Here is a 25437-nt window from a genome sequence, read left to right on the forward strand (position 1 = left end):
TGCTGCCGTCTCTCTGAGACGGTCTTGCTGCAGTCTGTCTGAGACGGTCTTGCTGCCGTCTCTCTGAGACGGACTTGCTGCCGTCTCTCTCAGACGGTCTTGCTGCCGTCTCTCTCAGACGGTCTTGCAGCAGTCTCTCTCAGACGGTCTTGCTGCAGTCTGTCTGAGACGGTCTTGCTGCAGTCTGTCTGAGACGGTCTTGCTGCCGTCTCTCTCAGACGGTCTTGCTGCCGTCTCTCTCAGACGGCCTTGCTGCCGTCTCTCTCAGACGGTCTTGCTGCCGTCACTCTCAGACGGTCTTGCTGCCGTCTCTCTCAGACGGTCTTGCTGCCGTCTCTCTCAGACGGTCTTGCTGCAGTCTGTCTGAGACGGTCTTGCTGCAGTCTCTCTCAGACGGTCTTGCTGCAGTCTGTCTGAGACGGTCTTGCTGCAGTCTCTCTCAGACGGTCTTGCTGCCGTCTCTCTCAGACGGTCTTGCTGCAGTCTCTCTCAGACGGTCTTGCTGCCGTCTCTCTCAGACGGTTTTGCTGCAGTCTCTCTCAGACGGTCTTGCTGCAGTCTGTCTGAGACGGTCTTGCTGCAGTCTCTCTCAGACGGTCTTGCTGCCGTCTCTCCCAGACGGTCTTGCTGCCGTCTCTCTCAGACGGTCTTGCTGCCGTCTCTCTGAGACGGACTTGCTGCCGTCTCTCTCAGACGGTCTTGCTGCCGTCTCTCTCAGACGGTCTTGCTGCCGTCTCTCTCAGACGGTCTTGCTGCCGTCTCTCCCAGACGGTCTTGCTGCCGTCTCCCCCAGACGGTCTTGCTGCCGTCTCTCTGAGACGGTCTTGCTGCAGTCTCTCTGAGACGGTCTTGCTGCAGTCTCTCTCAGACGGTCTTGCAGCCGTCTCTCTCAGACGGTCTTGTTGCAGTCTCTCTCAGACGGTCTTGCTGCCGTCTCTCTCAGACGGTCTTGCTGCCGTCTCTCTCAGACGGTCTTGCTGCCGTCTCTCTCAGACGGTCTTGCTGCAGTCTCTCTCTCAGACGGTCTTGCTGCCGTCTCTCTCAGACGGTCTTGCTGCCGTCTCTCTCAGACGGTCTTGCTGCAGTCTTTCTGAGACGGTCTTGCTGCAGTCTCTCTCAGACGGTCTTGCTGCAGTCTCTCTGAGACGGTCTTGCTGCCGTCTCTCTCAGACGGTCTTGCTGCCGTCTCTCTCAGACGGTCTTGCTGCAGTCTCTCTCAGACGGTCTTGCTGCAGTCTCTCTCAGACGGTCTTGCTGCCGTCTCTCTCAGACGGTCTTGCTGCCGTCTCTCTCAGACGGTCTTGCTGCCGTCTCTCTCAGACAGTCTTGCTGCCGTCTCTCTCAGACGGTCTTGCTGCAGTCTCTCTGAGACGGTCTAGCTGCCGTCTCTCTCAGACGGTCTTGCTGCCGTCTCTCCCAGACGGTCTTGCTGCCGTCTCTCTCAGACGGTCTTGCTGCAGTCTCGCTGAGACAGACGGTCTTGCTGCAGTCTCTCTCAGACGGTCTTGCTGCAGTCTCTGTCTGAGACGGTCTTGCTGCCGTCTCTCCCAGACGGTCTTGCTGCCGTCTCTCTCAGACGGTCTTGCTGCCGTCTCTCTCAGACGGTCTTGCTGCAGTCTGTCTGAGACGGTCTTGCTGCAGTCTCTCTCAGACGGTCTTGCTGCCGTCTCTCTCAGACGGTCTTGCTGCCGTCTCTCTCAGACGGTCTTGCTGCCGTCTCTCTCAGACGGTCTTGCTGCCGTCTCTCTCAGACGGACTTGCTGCCGTCTCTCTCAGACACGGTCTTGCTGCCGTCTCTCCCAGACGGACTTGCTGCCGTCTCTCTCAGACGGTCTTGCTGCAGTCTCTCTCAGACGGTCTTGGTGCCGTCTCTCTGAGACGGTCTTGCTGCCGTCTCTCTGAGACGGTCTTGCTGCAGTCTCTCTGAGACGGTCTTGCTGCCGTCTCTCTCAGACGGTCTTGCTGCCGTCTCTCTGAGACGGACTTGCTGCAGTCTCTCCCAGACGGACTTGCTGCCGTCTCTCTCAGACGGTCTTGCTGCAGTCTCTCTCAGACGGTCTTGGTGCCGTCTCTCTGAGACGGTCTTGCTGCCGTCTCTCTGAGACGGTCTTGCTGCAGTCTCTCTGAGACGGTCTTGCTGCCGTCTCTCTCAGACGGTCTTGCTGCCGTCTCTCTGAGACGGACTTGCTGCAGTCTCTCCCAGACGGACTTGCTGCCGTCTCTCTCAGACGGTCTTGCTGCAGTCTCTCTCAGACGGTCTTGGTGCCGTCTCTCTGAGACGGTCTTGCTGCCGTCTCTCTCAGACGGTCTTGCTGCAGTCTCACTGAGACGGTCTTGCTGCAGTCTCGCTGAGACGGTCTTGCTGCCGTCTCTCCCAGACGGTCTTGCTGCCGTCTCTCTCAGACGGTCTTGCTGCCGTCTCGCTGAGACGGTCTTGCTGCAGTCTCTCCCAGACGGTCTTGCTGCAGTCTCTCCCAGACGGTCTTGCTGCAGTCTCTCTCTGAGACGGTCTTGCTGCAGTCTCGCTGAGACGGTCTTGCTGCAGTCTCGCTGAGACGGTCTTGCTGCAGTCTCACTGAGACGGTCTTGCTGCAGTCTCACTGAGACGGTCTTGCTGCAGTCTCTCTCAGACGGTCTTGCTGCAGTCTCACTGAGACGGTCTTGCTGCAGTCTCTCTCAGACGGTCTTGCTGCAGTCTCTCTCAGACGGTCTTGCTGCAGTCTCTCTCAGACGGTCTTGCTGCAGTCTCGCTGAGACGGTCTTGCTGCCGTCTCTCCCAGGCGGTCTTGCTGCCGTCTCTCTCAGACGGTCTTGCTGCCGTCTCTCCCAGACGGTCTTGCTGCAGTCTCTCTCAGACGGTCTTGCTGCAGTCTCTCTCAGACGGCCTCACCCAGGTTTACTATTACAGCATGACAGATTACTGTTTTCCAGGAAACAGTGTCATTACAAATGTTTATGTCGGCATTTGTAACCATAATTGACAGCAGACCATTATCAAACATTATACTGATGGCATTTACACGAGGCACATATATATGTAAAAATTTCTAATTATTGCCACTAACTCACAGTGTCAAGCTTTGAAGTGGTACATTGTTCCTCCTGCAGAATGTGGGAGGAAAGGGTCACCTCTCGTGTCCCTTCTGACTACATCTGCGGGAAGTGCACCCAACTCCAGCTCCTCGAGAGCCGCATTAGGGACCTGGAGCTGGAGCTGGATGAACTTCGGATCATTCGGGAGGCGGAGGAGGTTATTGAGAGGAGTTATAGGGAGGTAGTCACACCTCAGGTAAAAGAAGAAAGTAGATGGGTTACCGTCAGGGGAGGCAGAGGGAACCGGCAGGCAGTGCAGGGATCCCCTGTGGTCGTTCCCCTCTATAACAAGTATACCGTTTTGGATACTGTTGCGGGGGACGACTTACCAGGGGTAAGCAATAGGGCGCAGGTCTCTGGCACAGAGTCTGTCCCTGTTGCTCAGAAGGGAAGGGAGAAGAGGAACAGAGCACTTGTCATTGGGGACTCCATAGTTAGAGGAACAGACAGGAGGTTCTGTGGGAACGAAAGAGACTCACGGTTGGTGTGTTGCCTCCCAGGTGCCAGGGTTCGTGATGTCTCTGATCGTGTTTTTGGGATCCTTAAGGGGGAGGGGGAGCAGCCCCAAGTCGTGGTCCACATAGGTACCAACGACATAGGTAGGAAGAGAGATGGGGATTTGAGACAGAAATTCAGGGAGCTAGGGTGGAAGCTGAGAGCTAGAACAAACAGAGTTGTTATCTCTGGGTTGTTACCCGTGCCACGTGCCAGCGAAGTAAGAAATAAGGAGAGAGAGGAGTTGAACACGTGGCTACAGGGATGGTGCAGGAGGGAGGGTTTTGGTTTCCTGGATAATTGGGGCTCATTCTGGGGTAGGTGGGACCTCTACAAACAGGATGGTCTTCACCTGAACCAGAGGGGTACCAATATCCTGGGAGGGAGATTTGCTAGTGCTCTTCGGGGGGGTTTAAACTAATTCAGCAGGGGGATGGGAACCTAAATTGTAGACCCAGTGTACAGGATGTTGAGAGTAGTGAGGTCAGGGATAGGGTTAAAAGTTCGAAAGAGGGCACCGGCAAGCAGGACGCTGGTTTGAAGTGTGTCTACTTCAACGCCAGGAGCATCCGGAATAAGGTGGGTGAGCTTGCAGCATGGGTTGGTACCTGGGATCTCGATGTTGTGGCGATTTCGGAGACATGGGTAGAGCAGGGACAGGAATGGTTGTTGCAGGTTCCAGGATTTAGATGTTTCTGTAAGAACAGAGAAGATGGTAAAAGAGGGGGGGGTGTGGCATTGTTAATCAAGGAAAGTATTACGGCCGTAGAAAGGACGCTTGAGGACTCGTCTACTGAGGCAGTATGGGCCGAGGTTAGGAACAGTAGAGGAGAGGTCACCCTGTTGGGAGTTGTCTATAGACCTCCGAATAGTCCCAGAGATGTAGAGGAAAGGATTGCAAAGATGATTCTTGACAGGAGCGAGAGTAACAGGGTAGTTGTTATGGGGGACTTTAACTTTCCAAATATTGACTGGAAATACTATAGTTCGAGTACTATAGATGGGTCAGTTTTTGTGCAGTGTGTGCAGGAGGGTTTTCTGACACAGTATGTAGACAGGCCAACAAGGGGCGAGGCCACATTGGATTTGGTACTGGGTAATGAACCCGGCCAGGTGTTAGATTTAGATGTAGGTGAGCACTTTGGTGATAGTGATCACAACTCGGTTATGTTTACTTTAGCAATGGGCAGGGATAGGTATATACCGCAAGGCAAGAATTATAGCTGGGGGAAAGGCAATTATGATGCTATTCGGCAAGATATAGGAGGTATAGGATGGGGAAGGAAACTGCAGGGGATGGGTACAATCGAAATGTGGAGCTTTTTCAAGGAACAGCTACTGCGTGTCCTTGATAAGTATGTACCTGTCAGGCAGGGAGGAAGTTGTCGAGCAAGGGAGCCGTGGTTTACTAAGGAAGTTGAAGCACTTGTCAAGAGGAAGAAGAAGGCTTATGTTAGGATGAGACATGAAGGCTCAGTTAGGGCACTTGAGAGTTACAAGTTAGCCAGGAAGGACCTAAAGGGAGAGTTAAGAAGAGCGAGGAGAGGACACGAAAAGTCATTGGCGGATAGGATCAAGGAAAACCCTAAGGCTTTCTATAGGTATATCAGGAACAAAAGAATGACTCGAGTAAGATTAGGGCCAATCAAGGATAGTAGTGGAAAGTTGTGTGTGGAATCAGAGGAGATAGGGGAAGCATTAAATGGATATTTTTCGTCAGTGTTTACACTGGAGAAAGACAATGTTGTCGAGGAGAACACTCAGGTTCAGTCGACCAGGCTAGATGGAATTGAGGTTCAAAAGGAGGAGGTGTTAGCAATTTTAGAAAATGTCAAAATAGACAAGTCCCCTGGGCCAGATGGGATTTATCCTAGGATTCTCTGGGAAGCCAGGGAGGAGATTGCTGAGCCTTTGTCCTTGATCTTTATGTCGTCTTTGTCGACAGGAATAGTGCCGGAAGACTGGAGGATAGCAAATGTTGTCCCCTTGTTCAAGAAGGGGAGTAGAGACAACCCTGGTAATTATAGACCTGTGAGCCTTACTTCGGTTGTGGGTAAAATGTTGGAAAAGGTTATAAGAGATAGGGTTTATAATCATCTTGAAAAGAACAAGTTGATTAGCGATACTCAACACGGTTTTGTGAAGGGTAGGTCATGTCTCACAAACCTTATTGAGTTTTTTGAGAAGGTGACCAAACAGGTGGATCAGGGTAAAGCTGTTGATGTGGTGTATATGGATTTCAGTAAGGCATTTGATAAGGTTCCCCACGGTAGGCTATTGCAGAAAATAAGGAAGTATGGAATTGAAGGTGATTTAGCGGTTTGGATCAGTAATTGGCTAGCTGAAAGAAGACAGAGGGTGGTGGTTGATGGCAAATGTTCATCCTGGAGTTCAGTTACTAGTGGTGTACCGCAAGGATCTGTTTTGGGGCCACTGCTGTTTGTCATTTTTATAAATGACCTGGAAGAGGGTGTAGAAGGATGGGTTAGTAAATTTGCAGATGACACGAAGGTCGGTGGAGTTGTGGATAGTGCTGAAGGATGTTATAGGATACAGAGGGACATAGATAGGCTTCAGAGCTGGGCTGAGAGGTGGCAGATGGAGTTTAATGCGGAAAAGTGTGAGGTGGTTCACTTTGGAAGGAGTAACAGGAATGCAGAGTACTGGGCTAATGGCAAGATTCTTGGTAGTGTAGATGAACAGAGAGATCTCGGCATCCAGGTACATAAATCCCTGAAAGTTGCCACCCAGGTTAATAGGGCTGTTAAGAAGGCATATGGTGTGCTAGCCTTTATAAGCAGGGGGATTGAGTTTCGGAACCACAAGGTCATGCTGCAGCTGTACATAACTCTGGTGCGGCCACACCTGGAGTACTGCGTGCAGTTCTGGTCACCACATTATAGGAAGGATGTGGAAGCTTTGGAAAGGGTTCAGAGGAGATTTACTAGGATGTTGCCTGGTATGGAGGGAAGGTCTTATGAGGAAAGGCTCAGGGAATTGAGGTTGTTTTCGTTAGAGAGGAGAAGGCTGAGAGGTGACTTAATAGAGACATATAAGATAGTCAGAGGGTTAGATAGGGTGGACAGTGAGAGTCTTTTTCCTCGGATGGTGATGACCAACACGAGGGGACATAGCTTTAAATTGAGGGGTGAGAGATATAGGACAGATGTCAGAGGCAGTTTCTTTACTCAGAGAGTAGTAGGGGTGTGGAACGCCCTGCCTGCAATAGTAGTAGACTCGCCAACTTTAAGGGTATTTAAGTGGTCACTGGATAGACATATGGATGAAAATGGAATAGTGTAGGTCAGATAGGCTTCAGATGGTTTCACAGGTCGGCGCAACATCGAGGGCCGAAGGGCCCGTACTGCGCTGTAGTGTTCTATGTTCTATGTTCTATGTTCTATTGATATTTTTCTCACTGTTACCATTCATTCCCATTGGAGCAGGGGGAAGCCATTCATCCCTTCGAGCCCGTTCTGCCAGTCAGTGACTGATTTGTATCCGAGTTCCTTTTACTCACATTGGTTCCATATCGCTGTCTGGTAAACATTTGTTACTCTCTGGGACAGAGTTCCATACTTATACACAGAGGCAGTTCCATCTTCCCTCACCAGATGTTTCCTGATGTTTATCTGAATGGTTTGAGTCTGATTTTTAACGTTGTGTTCCTTCGTAATGGATTCTGCACCAGAGGATAAAGTTATTTCTACCTGCCCTGTCAGCTTTCATGTTGCTTTTTAAACTTGATATCTCAATAAATGATCATGGTCCCAAATCGTGTTCTCTCTAAACTGCATGGGAGCACATAATTGAGTGGGACCTGGAATGTGCCATGCAGGGAACAGATAGTCTCTGCATAAGCAACGTTCCTTTAAAATGCACATAGAGCAACTGTGCACCAATCTTAGTGCAGCAAGAAGGACACAAAATTGGATGGGGCATTTAGCTCAAGGGTTTTGACCGGAACCCTTATGTTTATTTGCTGCTTGACTATTGTCATCCATTATAGGTATCACATGATTTGAATGTCCACTTCATCAGTGACCCAGGCCTTAAATCATAATTTGGTTTATTTTAATAAGCCCTCTACAGTATGAAAAGGTACATTGCATTAGCTCTCAAATTTAGCTGTGCAGTGCTTCACAATCTGATCAGAATCGTGCATTTTGCAATTTCTGGGCTGGCTGAGTTCTTCTGCAGATACCTTAAACCTGACTTCCTCTGCTGGTCATGCTGATCATCACAAGCTGATTTACCTGGAGGCTGACTGCCTGGGAGCAGTCACAGTCCCTCACAGGAATGTGGCGGGAATTCTCTTCAACCCCCCCCCCCCCCCCCCCCCCCCCCCCTCCCCCCCTCCCCCCCAGGAGCAGGTAGGGGCACCCTGCCATCCCTCCGAGAAGAGGGTGGAGCGAAGCTGCTCTGTCCCCCAAAACAGGTGGGGGCAGGCTTTCTAACCACCCTGGTTAATGAGCCAGACCCGTGACTCCCTGTCCTCACAGCCAGTAGGCCACTGGCCATCAGAGCTGTCAGCTCCAAAACCGGAAACTGGCTTTTGGGAAGCTGCCCGACACATTTTGTCTGAACTTTTTTGAAATTGTCAGAGAGCGAAACACCACTGTGAAATACTGCTTTTTACTTCAAATATTAAACACGTAGTCACGTAACACTTTCAACTTGGAATTGTCCTTGTAATGTTCATTTGTGAAGACCAGCAAGTATTGTGCCAGGATTCTTTGCCCTTTATTGCGATTGGCAGGACTATAGCAGCAAGCTCCAGCACTGTTCCTCAAACTTCCTTTGAGACCATTAACCCCCTCATGTGCTGTCTCCAGGATGAAGAATAGACATTAATTATTTGACACAGGTAAAAATACTTGCCTGTCAAACTGTTGAACCAAAATATATTCTGATATGAAGATTATGCAGTCACCTGTTTGTCCAGTGCACTCTCCTCGTGTTGATCTGTGTTCTGTCTGTTTTGTTGATAGAGGAAGGATAAGTTGAAAGAGCACATGCAGCGGATGCACAACCCTGAACGTGAAGCCAAGAATGCCGGTCGCATCCACAAGTCCAAACCTTTCAAGCCTAAGATCCCTTCCACTGACTATGAGAGCTTCATGTTTAAGTGCCGAGCCTGTATGATGGGCTTTCGCAGGCGAGGAATGCTGGTCAGTCCCGGAAATTATTTAAACCATCAATCAAGGTTCACTCTGTAAAACTGTGTCACTTGACACCTGTTGTAGTTAGTTATGTTAAGAGATTGTAACTTAATTTGCTCCGTTGGGTAACATAATGAGATTTTAAAGCTCAATAATAATCTTTATTGTCACAAGTAGGCTTACATTAACACTGCAGTGAAGTTACTGTGAAATGCCCCTAGTCGCCACACTCCGGTGCCTGTTCGGGCACTCAGAGAGAGAATTCAGAATGTCCCAGTGACCTAACAGCGCGTCTTTCGGGACTTGTGGGTGGAAACCGGAGCACCCGGAGGAAACCCACACAGACACGGGGAGAACGTGCAGACTCCACACAGACAGTGACCCAAGCCGGGAATCAAACCTGAGAACCTGGAGCTGTGAAGCAACAATGCTAACCACTGTAGTGCCGTGCTGCTGCAGCTGTCCTGACAGGCATCACACAAGCATACGAGTTGGGATCAGGCGGAGACCACTCGGCCCCTTGAGCCCGCTCTGCCATTCAATACTATCATGGCTGATCTGATTGTAACCTCAAATCCACCATCCCGCCTTGACCCAATAACCTTTCACCCCCTTATCAAAACTGCACCTGTTAATTATCAAACAACAGAATCCTGTTTTTGCAATATATTTTGAGTATTATTACTGTGTAATGTTGGCAGAATAGAATGTGCCTGAAATGCTGATGTTTCCTGGTCATTAGCCCCTGACTATACCAATCTGTGTTTATCAAGAAGCACATGTAGTGCTCAAAGTTTGGAAAGTAACTGATGTTACACCATCACTAAAGACAGAATAGGAATATTCCAGGAAAAAAAAACAGGGCACTGATTCCAGAGTTGAGAGGATTGGCTTATGAGGAGAGACTGAGTACACTGGGACGATACTCATTGGAATTTAGAAGAATGGCGGCGGGGGGGGGGGAGAGTGAGTCTTATAGAAACATATAAAATTATGAAGCGATAGAAACAGGGAAGGTTGTTTGCCCTGGCGAGTGAAACTAGAACTAGAGGGCATAGCCTCAAAATAAGGGGGAGCAGATTTAGAACGGACATAGAACATAGAACAGTACAGCACAGAACCGAGTTGAGGAGGAACTTCTTCACCCAAAGGGTTGTGAATCTGTGGAATTCCCTGCCCAGTGATGCAGTTGAGGTTACCTCATTGTGTCTTTTTAAGGCAAAGATAGATAGATTTTTGAACAGTAAAGGAATTAAGGGTTATGGTGAGCAGGCGGGTAAGTGGAGCTTAGTCCACAAAAAGATCAGATGGCGATGGAGGCTCGAGGGGCCCGCATGGCCTACTCCTCCTAGTTCTTAAACATTTGATGTGTAAATTATTGGAAGAAGGAGATGGGAGCGGTGGCTGTGATTTCTGAGAGGGAGAGACTGCCTACTGAAGGCTCTAGATTCTTCAAGGAAAGCCACACCTGCTGTTAAGGGGAGGCTTTATGGATGTGACGTATTCTGGTTTCCGCAAGACTTTTGATGCTATGTCACACCATGGCTTCTATCAGCAAGGTAAAGTTGGAATGAACAGGAGCAAAAACACAGTCCTATGGATGCTGACAATCTGGTCTAAAAACAGCAAATGCTGGAAATACACAGCTGGTCAAGAAGCATCTGTAGAGTGAGAATGGTTAGAAACGTATAGGGTTTGAGCAAGTGAAAGAGGGGAGAGTTGGAAAACTGGATGGATGATGTAATTGATTAAATATCAAGACTTGTGGTCGTGCAAATCCAAAACCGTGGTGGAGGGATGCAGAAAGGATCAAAAGGCCTGTCCAGAGGAGATGTGAAGGACTGAATGATGAGCAGCTACCACTCGAAAACAAAAAGAAAAAACAAAGCAGTTTAGCAAAACATTCAAAGAGAAAAGAAATAAAATGGGGTCATAGGTTCCAGTCTGAAATTGTTGAAATCAAAGTTGATTCTGGAAGGCTGTAAAGTGCCTCATTTTAAGATGAGGTGTTGTCTCTTGAGCTTACATTGAGCTTCAGAAGGATAGAGAGGGCAGCAGGGTGATAAAACTAAAATGACAGGTCTGCAGAGCCAGAGAAAATTTGTTTGGTGCATTGATAGATTGCACATTCCAGAGTGTTAGACCTGGTCTACAGAGGATCTGTGGCAATGGGTTATACCTGGAAGCAGACTATGATAAAGGTGCAGTTTCTTTTCTCATGGTGCTTGTTCTGTTTTCCAGGTGAATCATTTGTCAAAAAGACACCCTGATATCAGGATAGACGATGTTCCAGAGTTAACGCTGCCCATCATTAAACCTAACAGAGATTATTATTGCCAGTACTGTGACAAGGTAAGGACAGGACAGCTGTGACTACCGATAGTAATATAAAAGGCCATTGTGGCAAGGTGAGGACCAGGCTTGAGTAACTGCTGTAAGCACTGGGACAAAGAAAGGACCTCCCATTCTCTCCCCCCAACACTCGCTCCCACTAAATTTTAATGCCCCTTGCGTTGTTAGTTATAGTATGTTGGTCATGATTCTAATTCCTAACCTTGCAGCATAACTCTTGGGATATGTGTCACTGTCTATGGAACTACTTCACCTTCAGGCATGCAGTGAGATCATGCCAGTAATAGTAACATTGCTTTTCTTGTTATGCATAAATGACCTGGACTGAGGAAGAGGGAGTACAATTTAAGTTTATGGATAATATAAAACTTGGCAGCGCAGGGTGACAGCAGACTTCAGGAGGATATGGATAGACTAGTGCAGGCATTGTCAAACTCGTGGGCACGACCCGCGGGTGGGTGTCGGAAGAGCCATCCGTCGCGGTGCTCCAGATCACACAAATTCACGCTCTACAGCCGCAGCAGCTTTTAATAATGCCGGCTGCGAGCGGCCTTCAAAATGGCCAGGAACAGATAACATAAATTTGGCTGCACTGCGCCCACGTGCCCGATCATCGGTGCGCATGCGCGAAACTATGCGCATGCGCACCAATGACCGGTCATGCATGCGCAGTGTGATCGCATTTTTAAAATATGTTCGCAGCCTTTTTTTTTCCAATTTCGGGGGGCACGAACGGACCATTGGGGCCAAAGAGACCCAAAACCATTCCCTCCATTTTTGTCAGCAACAAACAAGTAAGAGAAAATGGTGGGTCGCACAGGTCGGCTGGCGTGTGTCGCGCAGGTCGGCTGGCGTGTGTCACGAAGGCCGACCGGTGTGGGTCGCGAAGGTCCCGAAAGTTGGCCATTTGGTAAAAATGGGTCCCGGAAAAAAAGTTTGAAGAACACTGGACTAGTGAAATGAGGAGAAATATAGCAGATGCAATTTAATAAAGGTAAATGGTGCAACTTGGTGAGAATAATAGTATAATTTAAGTGGTAAAGTTTTGAAGAGACTACAAAATTTTGAAGAGTCAAACTCTGCTATTTGACCTTTCACATCTTTTGTTCTCTCTGGGGACTGTCATTAGCACTCTTTCCCCTTGGTTTCTGTGGCCATTAGCACCCAGTTTCCCTGGGTTTCTGTACTATGACTCATCTTTCATTCTCACTCCACAGTATAAATATTTCCCACTTTCTCTCTGTTAGCTTTGACAAAGAGTCATTGGACACAAAACGTTAGCTCAGGGGTGGGCAAACTATGGCCCGCCCGCCGCATGGGGCCCGACAAATGTTTTTATGCGGCCCGCCAATGAGGTGCCCGGAATCATAACCGGCATTTTTGAAAAGCCGCCAGGGAAAAGCCGCTGAAATAAATGTGCTTATTGAATAAGCACATTTATTTCAGCGGCTTTTCCTCGGCGGCTTTTCAAAAATGCCGGTTATGATTCCGGGCACCTCATTGGCGGGCCGCATAAAAACGCGCGTAGTGGGGTGGATGAGTGGGGCTGTCTCATTGGTCGGTTTAGTTGGGTGTGCGACCAATAGGAATCCAGGTTACAAACAATAAGCCTTATTATTGTTTATAACCTGGACTCCTATTGGTCGCACACCCAACTAAACCGACCAATGAGGCAGCCCCACTCATCCACCCCACTACGCGCGTTTTTATCGTTGACTCGGCCAGGCTGTGCTTCTGTCAGTGTTAAGGATCAGCACAAGCAACTTGACACCTGATGCAACAAACTGGTAAATGACTGCAGTCAGATGCATCATTCTCATTGACATTGTTCTGTTACTTACTGAGTTACTTTGTTTTTCAAATAAATGTGCTTTTTTTCTTTAAAGACCTTTTATTTTGGCTATTTAAATATTAATTATTTTACTTAATATACTATGCGGCCCTTTAAATTTGTGAATTTCTGAATGTGGCCCTTGCACGGAAAAGTTTGCCCACCCCTGCGTTAGCTCTTTTCTCTCCCTACAGATGCTGCCAGGCTAGCTGAGATTTTCCAGCATTTTCTCTTTCGTTTTAAAGTACCAGGTTAAAGTCCAACATGTTTGTTTCAAATCACTAGCTTTCGGAACATTTCTCCTTCCTCAGGTGAATGAAGAGGTATGTTCCAGAAACATATCAGAGGCTGAATGCCCTTGACTGCTGAAGTGTTCCCCGACTTGAAGGGAACATTCCTGCCTGGTGATTGTTGCGCGATATCCGTTCATTCGCTGTCGGAGCGTTTGCATGGTCTCGCCAATGTACCACGTTTTGGGACATCCTTTCCTGCAGCGTATGAGGCAGACAACGTTAGCCGAGTTGCACGTGCATTCAGCCTCTGATCTCCGGGTAAGCGTTCTCCAAGGCAGCCTTCAGGACGCGCGACAACGCAGAATCGCCGAGCAGAAACTTATAGCCAAGTTCCGCACACATAAGTGTGGCCTCAACCGGGACCTGGGATTCATGTCGCATTACATTCATCCCCCACCATCTGGTCTGGGCTTGCGAAACCCTACCAACTGTCCTGGCTTGAGACAATTCACACCTCTTTAACCTCTATCTTTGGATCTGTAAAGTTTTAATTACCTGCCAATGCTCGCAATCTAAGCATTGTCCAGCATCTTTGAATTTGTCTAGATATATGTTTCTGGAACATACCTCTTCATTCACCTGAGGAAGGAGCAGTGCTCCGAAAGCTAGTGTTTGAAACAAACATGTTGGACTTCAATCTGGTGTTGTAAGACTTCCTACTGTGCTCACCCCAGTCCAAAGTGGCATCTCCACATCATGTTTTAAAGTGCTTCAGGATCAGTGCTGGTTGAGAAAAGTGCTGTGTGAATGAGTCATCTGCTTTCTTTCAAGGATGTGACATTCTAATTCCTCGATAGAAATCCGGATTTGGGAAAGTGTTAAATTATCACCAGCTTTGCCTTATTGATTCTTCGTGTGACTTTTCCACTTAATTATGTCATAGTCCATATTGAGAAGTTTTGAATCTTATGTTCATAAATATTTATCCTACCTGCTCCTTGTTTCCATTCTCTCAAGAATATCCCTGTTGCTTTTCACCGTGATTATATGAATTAAAACTGTATAATCCAGTTACCTGAGTGATAATGGGAGGTGTGCTGGGTCCCACCCGGACTGATCCCTTTCCCTGGAATCAGCATTGAGCCCCACCTGAACTGCCCCTGCTCCTGCAGCCAGTGCCTCTTCCCACCCAAAATGGCCCCTGTCTCTGGGGTAAGCGTTGAGTTCCACCCTGACCGCCCCCTGTCCCTGGGTCAGTTCCGAGTCCTATACCGACCTGTCCCTGGGGTTAGAGTCGAGTCCCACACAGACTGACCCCAATCTGTGAGGTCAGTGCCGAGTCCCATCCGGACCGACCCATATCCCTGGGGTGAGTGCCGAATCCCCATTCGCCCGACTCCTGTCCCTGGGTCAGTGCCGATTTCCACCCGGACTGACCCGTGTCCCTGGGGTCGGTGCCCAGTCCCACCCAGACTGACCCCTGTCCCTGGGTCAGCGCCCAGTTCCACCCAGACTGGCTCCTGTCCCTGGGGTCGGTGCCCAGTCCCACCCAGACTGACCCCTGTTCCTGGGTCAGTGCCGAGACCCACCCAGACTGACCCCTGTCCCTGGGGTCGGTGCCCAGTCCCACCCAGACTGACCCCTGTCCCTGGGGTCGGTGCCCAGTCCCACCCAGACTGACCCCTGTCCCTGGGGTCAGTGCCCAGTCCCACCCAGACTGACCCCTGTTCCTGGGTCAGTGCCGAGACCCACCCAGACTGACCCCTGTCCCTGGGGTCAGTGCCCAGTCCCACCCAGACTGACCCCTGTTCCTGGGGTCAGTGCCGAGACCCACCCAGACTGACCCCTGTCCCTGGGGTCGGTGCCCAGTCCCACCCAGACTGACCCCTGTTCCTGGGTCAGTGCCCAGTCCCACCCAGACTGACCCCTGTCCCTGGGGTCAGTGCCCAGTCCCACCCAGACTGACCCCTGTTCCTGGGGTCAGTGCCCAGTCCCACCCAGACTGACCCCTGTCCGTGGGGTCAGTGCCGGGTCCCACCCGGACTGACCCCTGTCCCTCAAGTCAGTGCCCAGTCCCACCCAGACTGACCCCTGTTCCTGGGGTCAGTGCCGGGTCCCACCCGGACTGACCCCTGTCCCGCAAGTCAGTGCCGAGTCCCACCCGGACTGACCCCGACCCTGGGGTTAGTACCGAGTTCCACCCAGACTGACCCCTGTCCCTGGAGTTAGTGCCGAGACCCACCCGGACTGACCCCGTCCCTGGGGTCAGTGCTGGGTCCCACCCAGACCGACCCCTGACCCATGGGTCAGTGCTGGGTCCCACCCAGACTGACTCCTGACCCTGGGGTCAGTGCCGAGTCCCACCCAGACTGACCCCTGTCCCTGGGATCAGTGCTGAGTCCCACGCACACTGACCCCTGACCCCGGGGTTAGTGTCATGTCCCATCCAGACCGACTCCTGTCCATGGGGTCAGTGCCAGGTCCCACCCGGACCGAGACATAAAGACTGATCTCCACGTGTAATATAGCTTGTAGCTCTGCAGCTGCTTTCTCGGGGGTCTTCAGTTGTTTGTTATAGTAGAAATGTTTAGCATATTTTGGATTTCACCTGTGGCATTAATTTAGAATTCATGATTTCTAGGTGTACAAGAGTGCCAGTAAGCGCAAAGCCCATATCCTGAAGAACCACCCAGGGGCTGAGCTTCCTCCGAGTATCCGCAAATTGCGACCTGCAGCTCCAGGGGAGCCTGATCCGATGCTGAGCACACATACACAGTTGAAAGGTACCATCGCCACGCTCCCTGTCTGCTGTCCACACTGCTGTAAACAGTACAGCAGCAAGGTGAGTGTTCTGAGGCAGTGGAATGATTCTGGGGACAGCTGACTGTGAGCAAATATTTTGAAAATCACTGATACTGTGTAAGGTTACTTGCTGACCTTTTCAAGCGTTTTCTTTTCATTGACATTTTTGTAAATTTTAGAAATGTGAAACAGAGAATAATTTCAACTGGAATGGAACAAAAATAAACAGCAAAGCAAATCAGATGTTTAAAAGGGAGCTCCTGGCTGGAACGTCACACCAAGGAAACTGAAGAAGAAGCAATCAGCAACAGGAAGCTTTTCATCTGACAGAAAGGGCTGGGCATGGATGGGTATTCCATGGGTCAGTGTGGGCGCACTTTACCAAACATTCCTCCTAATCTGCTATGCCCGTTGTAAACCTGACTTTTGAAAGTGAAGAGTGGCTTTCTATGCCAAGGGCCGTTTTACTTTGGGAGCCATTTAGAACTATAGAACCACTACAGTGCAGAAGGCGGTGATTCGGCCCATCGGGTCTGTACCAGCCCTCTGAAAGAGTGTCCTACCTAAGCCCACGCCCCCACCCTATCCCCGTAACCGAATAACCCCATGTAACCTATTGGACAGGATGGAGCAATTTAGCATAGCTAATCCACCTAGCCTGCACATCTTGGTACAAAAAACAAAGTACAGGAGGTGTGTTCCAGTTTGTTGGACTGTTTTCTTGCTCTATTCATTTTATTACTTTAAGCAGCAGAGAGCAGACATCAGCTGCAACAACTGCAGAATTAGATCTTTAAGGAGAGATGACACACACAATGCAATATGCCAATGAATCTTTATTGAGCTGCTCATTCACCACAAAAATGCGGCGAACTCATACTCCAGTCTTCCGTATGACTGCAACATATAACGTTTACTTACAACTCTTATAACAATTTTACCTTTGATCTCTACATTTCACGTAAGCTATCATTAAATCACAATATATCAAAAGATACACAGAAGTGACATCAAAAATAACAAGCAGCCAAGAAAATACACTTCACCATAGTTATAAGATCCTCTTAAACTCTTCCAATCACTTTATTATCATAAACACAGTGACCGCAGCATCATCACCTAGATTAAGATATGGATGAGTGACCTTTACCCATTCTGTCACCTCCTCATCATTGTCTGGTTCATAATGTAACCTTCTTCAGCTGAAAGCTGCTGTAACTCACAAGCAGCCCCAGACATTGAGGTCTGTAGGTAATTGTGAATCCACATTAGCACAGCATCAAACTGTTGAACCCAGGATATTGCGTCAAATTATCAATGGGGAGGAAGTACGGGCATCCAAAGCTAGAACTCCATGGGCGATGAAAGGCACTAGATTCAACAGGATGAAACTTGACAAGGAGGCCTATGATTAATGTCACTTTTATAATGCCGACGAAAATATCTCAGCCCAGAAAGTGCAGAGGAGAACTGAAAAAGAAACAAGTGGACCAAAGAGAACGGAATTTCTTCATGGAGATAGAGGATGAGAGAGAGAAATACTAAATGAGTACTTTGCATCGGTCCTTAGCCATGAAAGAGATGCTGTGAAAGTCATAGTGAAAGAGGTATTGAGACAGTGGATGGGCTGAAAAGAAAGGTATCTGGTATGTTTCTTTGTTGCCGCAAAGAGGAAAAGTATGGAGGTACCCACACTCTGGGTTCTTGTGAAACATGATGTGAGGTTTATTCAGGGTGTTGCTCAATACAATCAAGATGGTGATCTGCTTAAAGCCGCGCAAACACACTACTAACGTCACTACTCATCACATGATGCAGAACCAGCAGGAATGTATTGCCGGATACATATCACCCCTCCCTCTTTACTTCATTGGTGCAAGGACAACAATTAACACGTATACAACAGATCCCCTGATATGTTATTTCTATACATATACGATTCAATAAGATAGTCTCTCTGGTGAATGTCTATTTCTTTTGGTAGAATTCAGCATTCTTGAACTCGGCTACTTGCGACCTCAGAAGTGTCCTCATTCCTTTCTGTAGATTCTTTGAATCGTTATTTCAGTGTCTGTCACTAAAGGCATTGGAAAAGTCCTCAGAAACAGAGTCTTAACTCATCATTGTCTTTGGTCTCCAAAGTATAGCTTTTCAGAACTTCTAAAGTTAAAATCTCTTGACAAGTTTCTGCAAATTCATATTGTGCAGCAAGTAACTGATATTGCCAAACTTGTTCATTTTCTGTCTACATTGTATGATATTGGACCTGTCTTCACTGGGATAATAGCTGGTACTCATTTCTTGGTGGCGTAATTCCTAATTCCCGTCTTTAGAAATCTTCTCCCTCCTAGCAATTTGTGTTTGTTGGTGTTGTTTGACAATCTCTGAAATATCAGGTGGAGTTAACAAATCAAACTATGGTCATAGTTTTCTCTTGAACAACAGCATTGCCATAGATTTTGCATGGTAGCATGTACAGTGTTCCAATAAGATATTAGAAATTTGTTTTCCGTTCTTGATAATGTTTCCATTTCCTTGAAGATGGTGATCTGCCCAAAGTCCACGCAAACATTCTGCTGACGTCATTACACATTACGTGATGCAGAACCAGCAAGAATATATTCCCAGATGCGTAAAAACATCATACTGGAAAGGCTGACTTTACAGGATAGGACAGGATCAGATAGAACTGAGGATACTGAGACAAGTGAGGGTGGAAATTGCAAAGGCACTGGCCATAATCTTCCAACCCTCCTCAGATTCAGGGATGAAGCGAGAAGGCTAGTGAATTGCAAATGTTATGCCTTTGTACAAAAATGGGATGCAATGATAAGCCTGACAACTACAGACCTGTCAGTGATGCCCACATTTCATGAACAAGTAATGTTATGACCCCCTGGGCTAGTGGGCGGTCAATTCCAGCCCCACTTGACCTGACGTTTCAATACAATTGACTTAACCAATAATTCTTCACAAAATACCCGAAGCCTTTGACGTTTGGCTGCCCGATAATTACAGTCATCAGGTTTGTAAATCTAAACACAATTACTGTTTATTTATAAAAGAACTATAATGAAAATGCAGCAACTACAACTAGTTAACTATTATCTTAATTCCTAATCCTCCACTTTAACTTACCCCTCCAACACACACACACACAGGGCAGATAAACTCCGAGGGAAGTAAAGGGATGAAAATAATAAATAAAAGGAAAAAGAGCCTTTTTTCAGATGGTTGTCTTTAAGCAGAACTTCCTGTAATAGTTTCACTGTAGATTCATTCAGGTCTCTGCAGTTTCAGAAATACAGCAACTCACAGACTTTCCAGAGGGAAGAGAGAGAAGGCCCTTTCCCCTCCGAGTGTCCAGCATTCAAAACTGAGCCCCTTGGGCCTCTGAAAATCATTCTACTCATAGGACCTAATCCACCACCTGTTTCCAGGCAGAATATGGCCGCTACCAACCAATCAATCAAACTGAGTCCAACCCCCATCTCGCGGCTGCAGAGAAGTTTGGGTCTTGCTGTCGAAAGCCAGCAGCACCACTTTGTTGCATCTTCTTGAATTCCTCATTTTCTCTGCTACTCAACTTAAACATAAATGCCTACTAAGAATCCATGGATTAAAAATGATGATGACAAAAATAAAGAGAGGGGAAATAAGGGAATCAGCAAGAAGGACCCTTACTATAGAAAGTTACTTTGCTTCATTATCTGCAGTACAGGAAGAGGCCAGACAGTGACCCAAGCCAGAAATCGAACCTGGGATCCTGGATCTGTGAAGCAACAGTGCTAACCAGTGTTCTACCGTGCCGCTCTACAGTAACCTTTACTTTTGTTTATAAAACATGGAGGAAGAGTCACAAGGCCGCTAATTAGTTTTAACAACATGAAAAAACATTTATTAAAGATGAAAACATTGGATTATAGTGCAATACTCCCTTACTATCTCCTGTGCTTAACAAATATATACAGATTTAAAGATTAACATGCATTACAAAGTACATATTAAGATACAATGATCTTATTAACCCCAAAAGTCCCTTTTAAGCACACAAGATGACTGTGATCAAATGCATGCACTCCACTCTGAACGCAAGTTATTGTCTGTGGATTTCTCCTCTGAATCCCATCAGAGGATGATTACATGAGTTTCCAAACTCTACTCCCAAAAACACACTTTAAAATCTTCTCTCATAAGAATGCTTTCCCTTAGCAGTTTGCATTCCAAAATGCAGACCAGGTTTTTCAAATGACACTTTTATACAAAGCTTCTGCTTAACTTTTAACAATGAATCTAGTCCAAGATTTTACACCACCTCCTTTTAGATTTCCTTGTCATGACTGCTTTTACACAAAATCTCACAAATGTGAAAATAACTTCAGATATCTTTGTGGCGCCTCAGCATTCTCAGTTCTGTCTGTCTTTTTGTAGAAAGGTGCTTTATTCTAGAATATTTAACCTCAGACCTCTTGAAAACCTCTCTTCATTTCTCTAGTTTCCTTAACTAATGACTCTTCAGATTTCTGCACTTGTTTTTGTACCCATCACTCCATGTTGTGCCTTTTTTATAGAAAAGCTTAGAGATATTTCCTCATCGTCCTTCTAAACCAACAAACAAGGGCAGCACAATGGTTAGCACTGCTGCCTCAAAGTTCCAGGGACCCGGATTCAATTCCAGCCTTGGGTGACTGCATATGTGGAGTTTACACTTTCTCCCCGTGTCTGCGTGGGTTTCCCCTGGGTGCTCTGGTTTCCTCCCACAGTCCAAAGATGTGCAGATTAGGTGGATTGGCCATGCTAAATTGCCCTTTACAGTCCAAAAGGTTAGGTTGGGTTATGGGGCTAGGATGGGGGAGTGGGCCAGTGCAGACCCGATGGGTCAAATGGCCTGCTTCTGCACTGTAAAATTCTAATTCTATGAAATGCTTTGAGCAGAGCTGTGAGAACTTTCTCCTCTCTTACGACTTATCTCAAACTACATCAAATTAGCTAAACTATAACTTAAAGGCTTCTCTTCCTTGCAAGGCCCCAGTTGCTAAGACCTCATGGCGTAGCCCTCTCTAAGCACAATAGAATCACAGTTGGAATTGAACCCAACCCCACACATACAAAAACACCTTTGTCCAGCATGAATCTAACTATAGATTTTAGCCTTCCAGGTACAAAAACATTAAACTAAACCCATTTAATACTATACCTTATTTCTATTGTTTACCAATACAAATATAAATCCCTAAAACTACCTCTGTTTTCCGAACACAGTTCTGCGCACAGCAGTTTTGCACAAATAACAGGTGAATGGCCAGTTCATCAATGTTAGTGATTTTGGTTGAGGGATACTCTTCCTCTTCTGCTTAGAAAGTATTGTGGGACTTTTCTTATCACCGTTTGAGTTTTGAGAAAGCATCATGAATTAATGTTGCAATGTTTGGTGGAAACAATGCAATATTGCCACTGATCATATGCAAGAAACATCGGATGTACAATATTTCTCCAAGCATGAGGATAGAGCCAGAGTAGGTATGTCTGTACACCTCCTGCACACAGGAGCAGATTATGTTTACAATGTGCAAGGGCTGAATGAGGACTATGATTTCTGTTCTGAAAATCTGCATTTGTTCTGTCTCTAGGCAAAAATGGTGCAACATATCCGCAAGAAACATACTGATGTTCTGCAAGAGAATCCGAATGCACTGCAGACACTTCCTGCACAAACGCCAATTGTGGCCACTGTTATCGGTGCAGCACCAAATGTTGTGAACACAGATGGCTCTACTGGAGACACAATTGTGGTGAGAAGACACAAGAGCTTAACTGCTAATTTGGGGCCACCAAAAAATTCACAAGTCTTCCAGACAGACGGAGAGAGAGAAAGACTCGGGGCAGCAGTGAGTGGTGGGGATAGAGAGAGACACCAGCTGTCGGACACAGAAACAGAGTGAGAGGTGCACATGCAAAGACTGAGTAAAAGGTGGAGAGAGAGAGTTTCTAAGACAGACAGAAAAGCAAAGAGGGAGGCAGACCGAGAGAGACAGGCAGACAGACAGTCGCAGAGACCGACTGAGATATACAGGCAACCAAACAGACAGTTCATTACCTCTGAAGAAAAATGGCAGTGGCTGGGATTTTCACATTCAGTTAAAAGCACCTTTATATAAATTAGAAAATACCCTCCAGTCCTTTCCTCATCTGGACTTTGTAGCATTTGAAAGCCCAACCAATCCCCTGAGGGAAGCACGGGTCTTTGGGAAATCTGGTGAAGTATTGAGTAATGCAAGTGCCTCAGCCATCTGACTAAGCTCTCAGTTTGAATTTGATCCAAGTCATTTTGAACAAATTTAATTGATCGGCTGCATTGCCAGGTCCTGGCTGGGCGAAAGTCCAAGACCACAGACATGGCTATTCAGGCCAGACAGTGCCATAGTCAACTAGGGTACAACAATTAATCTCAATGTTCTGACGTAAAGGCTAGTTTAAAAATTAGTCAGTGATCCTATTTCTGATCACTGTCCCTTGAAGGAGGTAAGCTTTTATAGCTGTCAAGTGAAGGCAGGATCGGGTTTGGGAGTGCTTGACAGCACTGGCTGTGTAATCCCCTCTCCGCTTGAATATGGTACTGTCTGCAGAACAGATGTTGGGGAGGGAAATTCTGTATGTTTGAGATACTTTTCATTAGCTATTGTGGATAGAATGCAATTGAATTCCATTCCTGTGAAGGCTGCTCACACGGTGAGATTGAGAAAGCCTGGTAATACTGCTCACATTCAGTACAACTAACTGGATTACCACATAAAGTTAGAGATCTGTGAGTCATCGTGCACATTCTGAACAGCAGTGTGCTGTTGTTCATGCTCAGTACGAATGGGTAATGTTTATAAATGGTGTAAAGATTGATCTTTGGGTTACTTTTAACTTTTAAAAATAAATTCAAACTTCAATTGTTAATTGAAAGAATTAAGCCATGAGATTTCATGTTTTAAGCAAAACTTTATATGAAACAAATAATAAATGAAATAAATACCACTAATTTAACATAATATATCTTTTGTAGATATTTAGATTTTAAACTCTAAAAATCTCAAAAGACCACTTCTCATTCCACTTTTAATTCTGCCAGAGTTCCCCAAAGTGTTACAGCATCTTGAGGGTTCCTTCAAGTGGGTTTCCTCTGGGTGCTCCGGTTTCCTCCCACAGTCCAAAGACGTGCAGGGTAGGTGGATTGGCCATGATAAATTGCCCTTAGTGACCAAAAAGGTTAGTAGGGGTTATTGGGTTACGGGGATAGGGTGGAAGTGAGGGCTTGAGTGGGTCAGTGCAGACTTGATGGGCCGAATGGCCTCCTTCTGCACTGTATGTTCTATGTTCACTTCTCCTAAGACAAAACCAAGGTGTGCCATAGCTTTTGGGAATTTACTTTGTCCTCAAATGTTCCTGTAATTACCCAAGACAAGGATTTCTTGGAGTCTTTCCACTTGCATCTGGCCAGTAAACCCTTCAATTCAACTGCAACACCCATGTTCGAGCATGGGCCCTCTCGGCATTAACCTTCGTTAACGGCCTCTTTTTCTCTCTCTGCTGTTACTGTGATAAAACACAGATGTATGCAACACAAAAAGGGTGACTGGCCTGGGACGTATCCCCATGGCAGATTTGCACCACTGTCATGTCCCAGTTCTGTTTCTCTCTCCACAGGTACTGCCAGACTGCTAAGTTTATCCAGCATTTTCTGTTCTATTTCCTCAGACTTGCTGTCTTCGGGTCCACCTGCTCTTTTATGTCTCTTGCCCTTTTAACTCTGATCTTGTATGTACACTTGGAGGGACCTTTGATACATTCAGTGCCATGGGTGATCTGGAATCAAATTTCAATGTAATTTGATTTCCAGGAGTGGTTAGCACCGCATCTTCGGCGCTGAGGATCCAGGTTTGAATGCTGGCCCTGGGTCCTTGTGGCGTTTGCACATTCTCCTTGTGTCTGTGTGGTTTCACCCGCACAAGCCAAAGATGTACAGGGTAGGTGGATTGGCCATGCTAAATTACCCTTTAATTGGAAAAAAAAATAATTGGGTACTCTAAATTTATTTTTTTTTAAACAAAAAACAAAAATAATAGTTTGATTACCACAAAACTAAATTTTACATTTCTATCTAAAATATCAATCATGAAAGTAAATATTTTATAAGGACTAATTTAATTTTCTCTTTCAAACAGGCTACTGATCTGCTGACTCAGGCAATGAGCGAGTTGTCTCAGACGCTGACGGCCGATTACCGCCCAGCCCAAGGAGATTATCAGCGCGTGCAGTACATTCCTGTCTCTCAGCACCTTCAATCCGTTCAGGGACAGCAGCCTCAGCACATCCAACTCCAGGTGGTACAGGTGGCACAGGTGGGTGATATGCCTATTCATGTATGTAAGCACAAAATAAAGAAGAGGACCAGTCTTCAACACCGTTTCTGTTTATTTAATTTGATTTGATTTATTATTGTTACATGCATTAGTATACAGTGAAAAGTATTGTTTCTTGCATGCTGTGCAAACAATGCATACCGTACAAGGAAGGAGAGACTGCAGAATATAATGTTACAGTTATACCAAGGTGTAGAGAAAAGATCAACTTAATACGAGATAGGTCCATTCAAAAGTCTGATGGCAGTAGGGAAGAATCTGTTCTAGAGTCGGTTGGTACGTGACCTCAAACTTTGGTATCTTTTTCCTGACGGAAGAAGGTGGAAGAGAGTATGTCGGGTGCGTGGGGTCCTTAATTATGCTGGCTGCCTTTCTGAGGCAGCGGGAATTATAGATAGAGTCAGTGGATGGGAGGCTGGTTTGCGTGATGGACTGGGCTACATTCACGATCTTTTGTAGTTTCCTGCGGTCTTGGGCAGAGCAGGCTCCATACCAAGCTGTGATACAACCAGAAATAATGCTTTCTATGGTGCATCTGTAGAAGTTGGTGAGGGTCGTAGCTGGCATGCCAAATTTCCTTTGTCTTCTGAGGAAGTAGAGTCGTTGGTGGGCTTTCTTAACTATAGTGTCGGCATGGGGGGACCAGGACAGACTGTTGGTGGTGCAGGTTTAGCATTTGCCATCTATTCTCTACCTTTCTAAGGGTGTGGAAATCTTGGGTAGGCAGGACTGAAAGCACTAGTTTTGACTGCCTAGAAGGATTAGGAAGGCATTTTCTAGTATTATTCTTTCATTGGCCTTGGCTTCGCAAATTTAGTTAACATCTGTTCCAGCAAACATGACACCCGGGAGTAGGGAGACTCTTTGTGTGCTGGCTAAGGGATCACAACTGTTGGCTGTCTAAGGTAGACCAGCTGATTTTTTACTATCTGTTGCTTTAGTATTGTTCGGGTGTGGTTTTGCCATTGAAAATCAAAGTGCTCTGGAATTGAGTGAAATGTAACCCTATGGCGATAGTGTGCACTCCACTTCATGGCAACCTTAGTTTACCAGTGTAAATT

At 46.8% G+C, this 25437-nt stretch overlaps 1 protein-coding gene across 6 annotated transcripts in view; it reads left to right on the top strand.

The window, feature by feature from the left end:
- The window catches only part of prdm10 (PR domain containing 10), a 317111-nt gene that overhangs the window by 260800 nt on the left and 30874 nt on the right, over positions 1–25437 (top strand). For all 6 annotated transcript variants that reach the window (XM_038778556.1, XM_038778562.1, XM_038778560.1 and 3 more), the window contains 5 exons: positions 8580–8759; positions 10992–11102; positions 15808–16008; positions 21599–21760; positions 24179–24355. In XM_038778556.1, the coding sequence (XP_038634484.1) occupies positions 8580–8759; positions 10992–11102; positions 15808–16008; positions 21599–21760; positions 24179–24355 (831 nt within the window). The remainder of the gene's footprint in view (positions 1–8579; positions 8760–10991; positions 11103–15807; positions 16009–21598; positions 21761–24178; positions 24356–25437) is intronic.

This window comes from Scyliorhinus canicula, chromosome 19 (genome assembly GCF_902713615.1).
Source record: "Scyliorhinus canicula chromosome 19, sScyCan1.1, whole genome shotgun sequence".
NCBI lineage: Eukaryota > Metazoa > Chordata > Chondrichthyes > Carcharhiniformes > Scyliorhinidae > Scyliorhinus > Scyliorhinus canicula.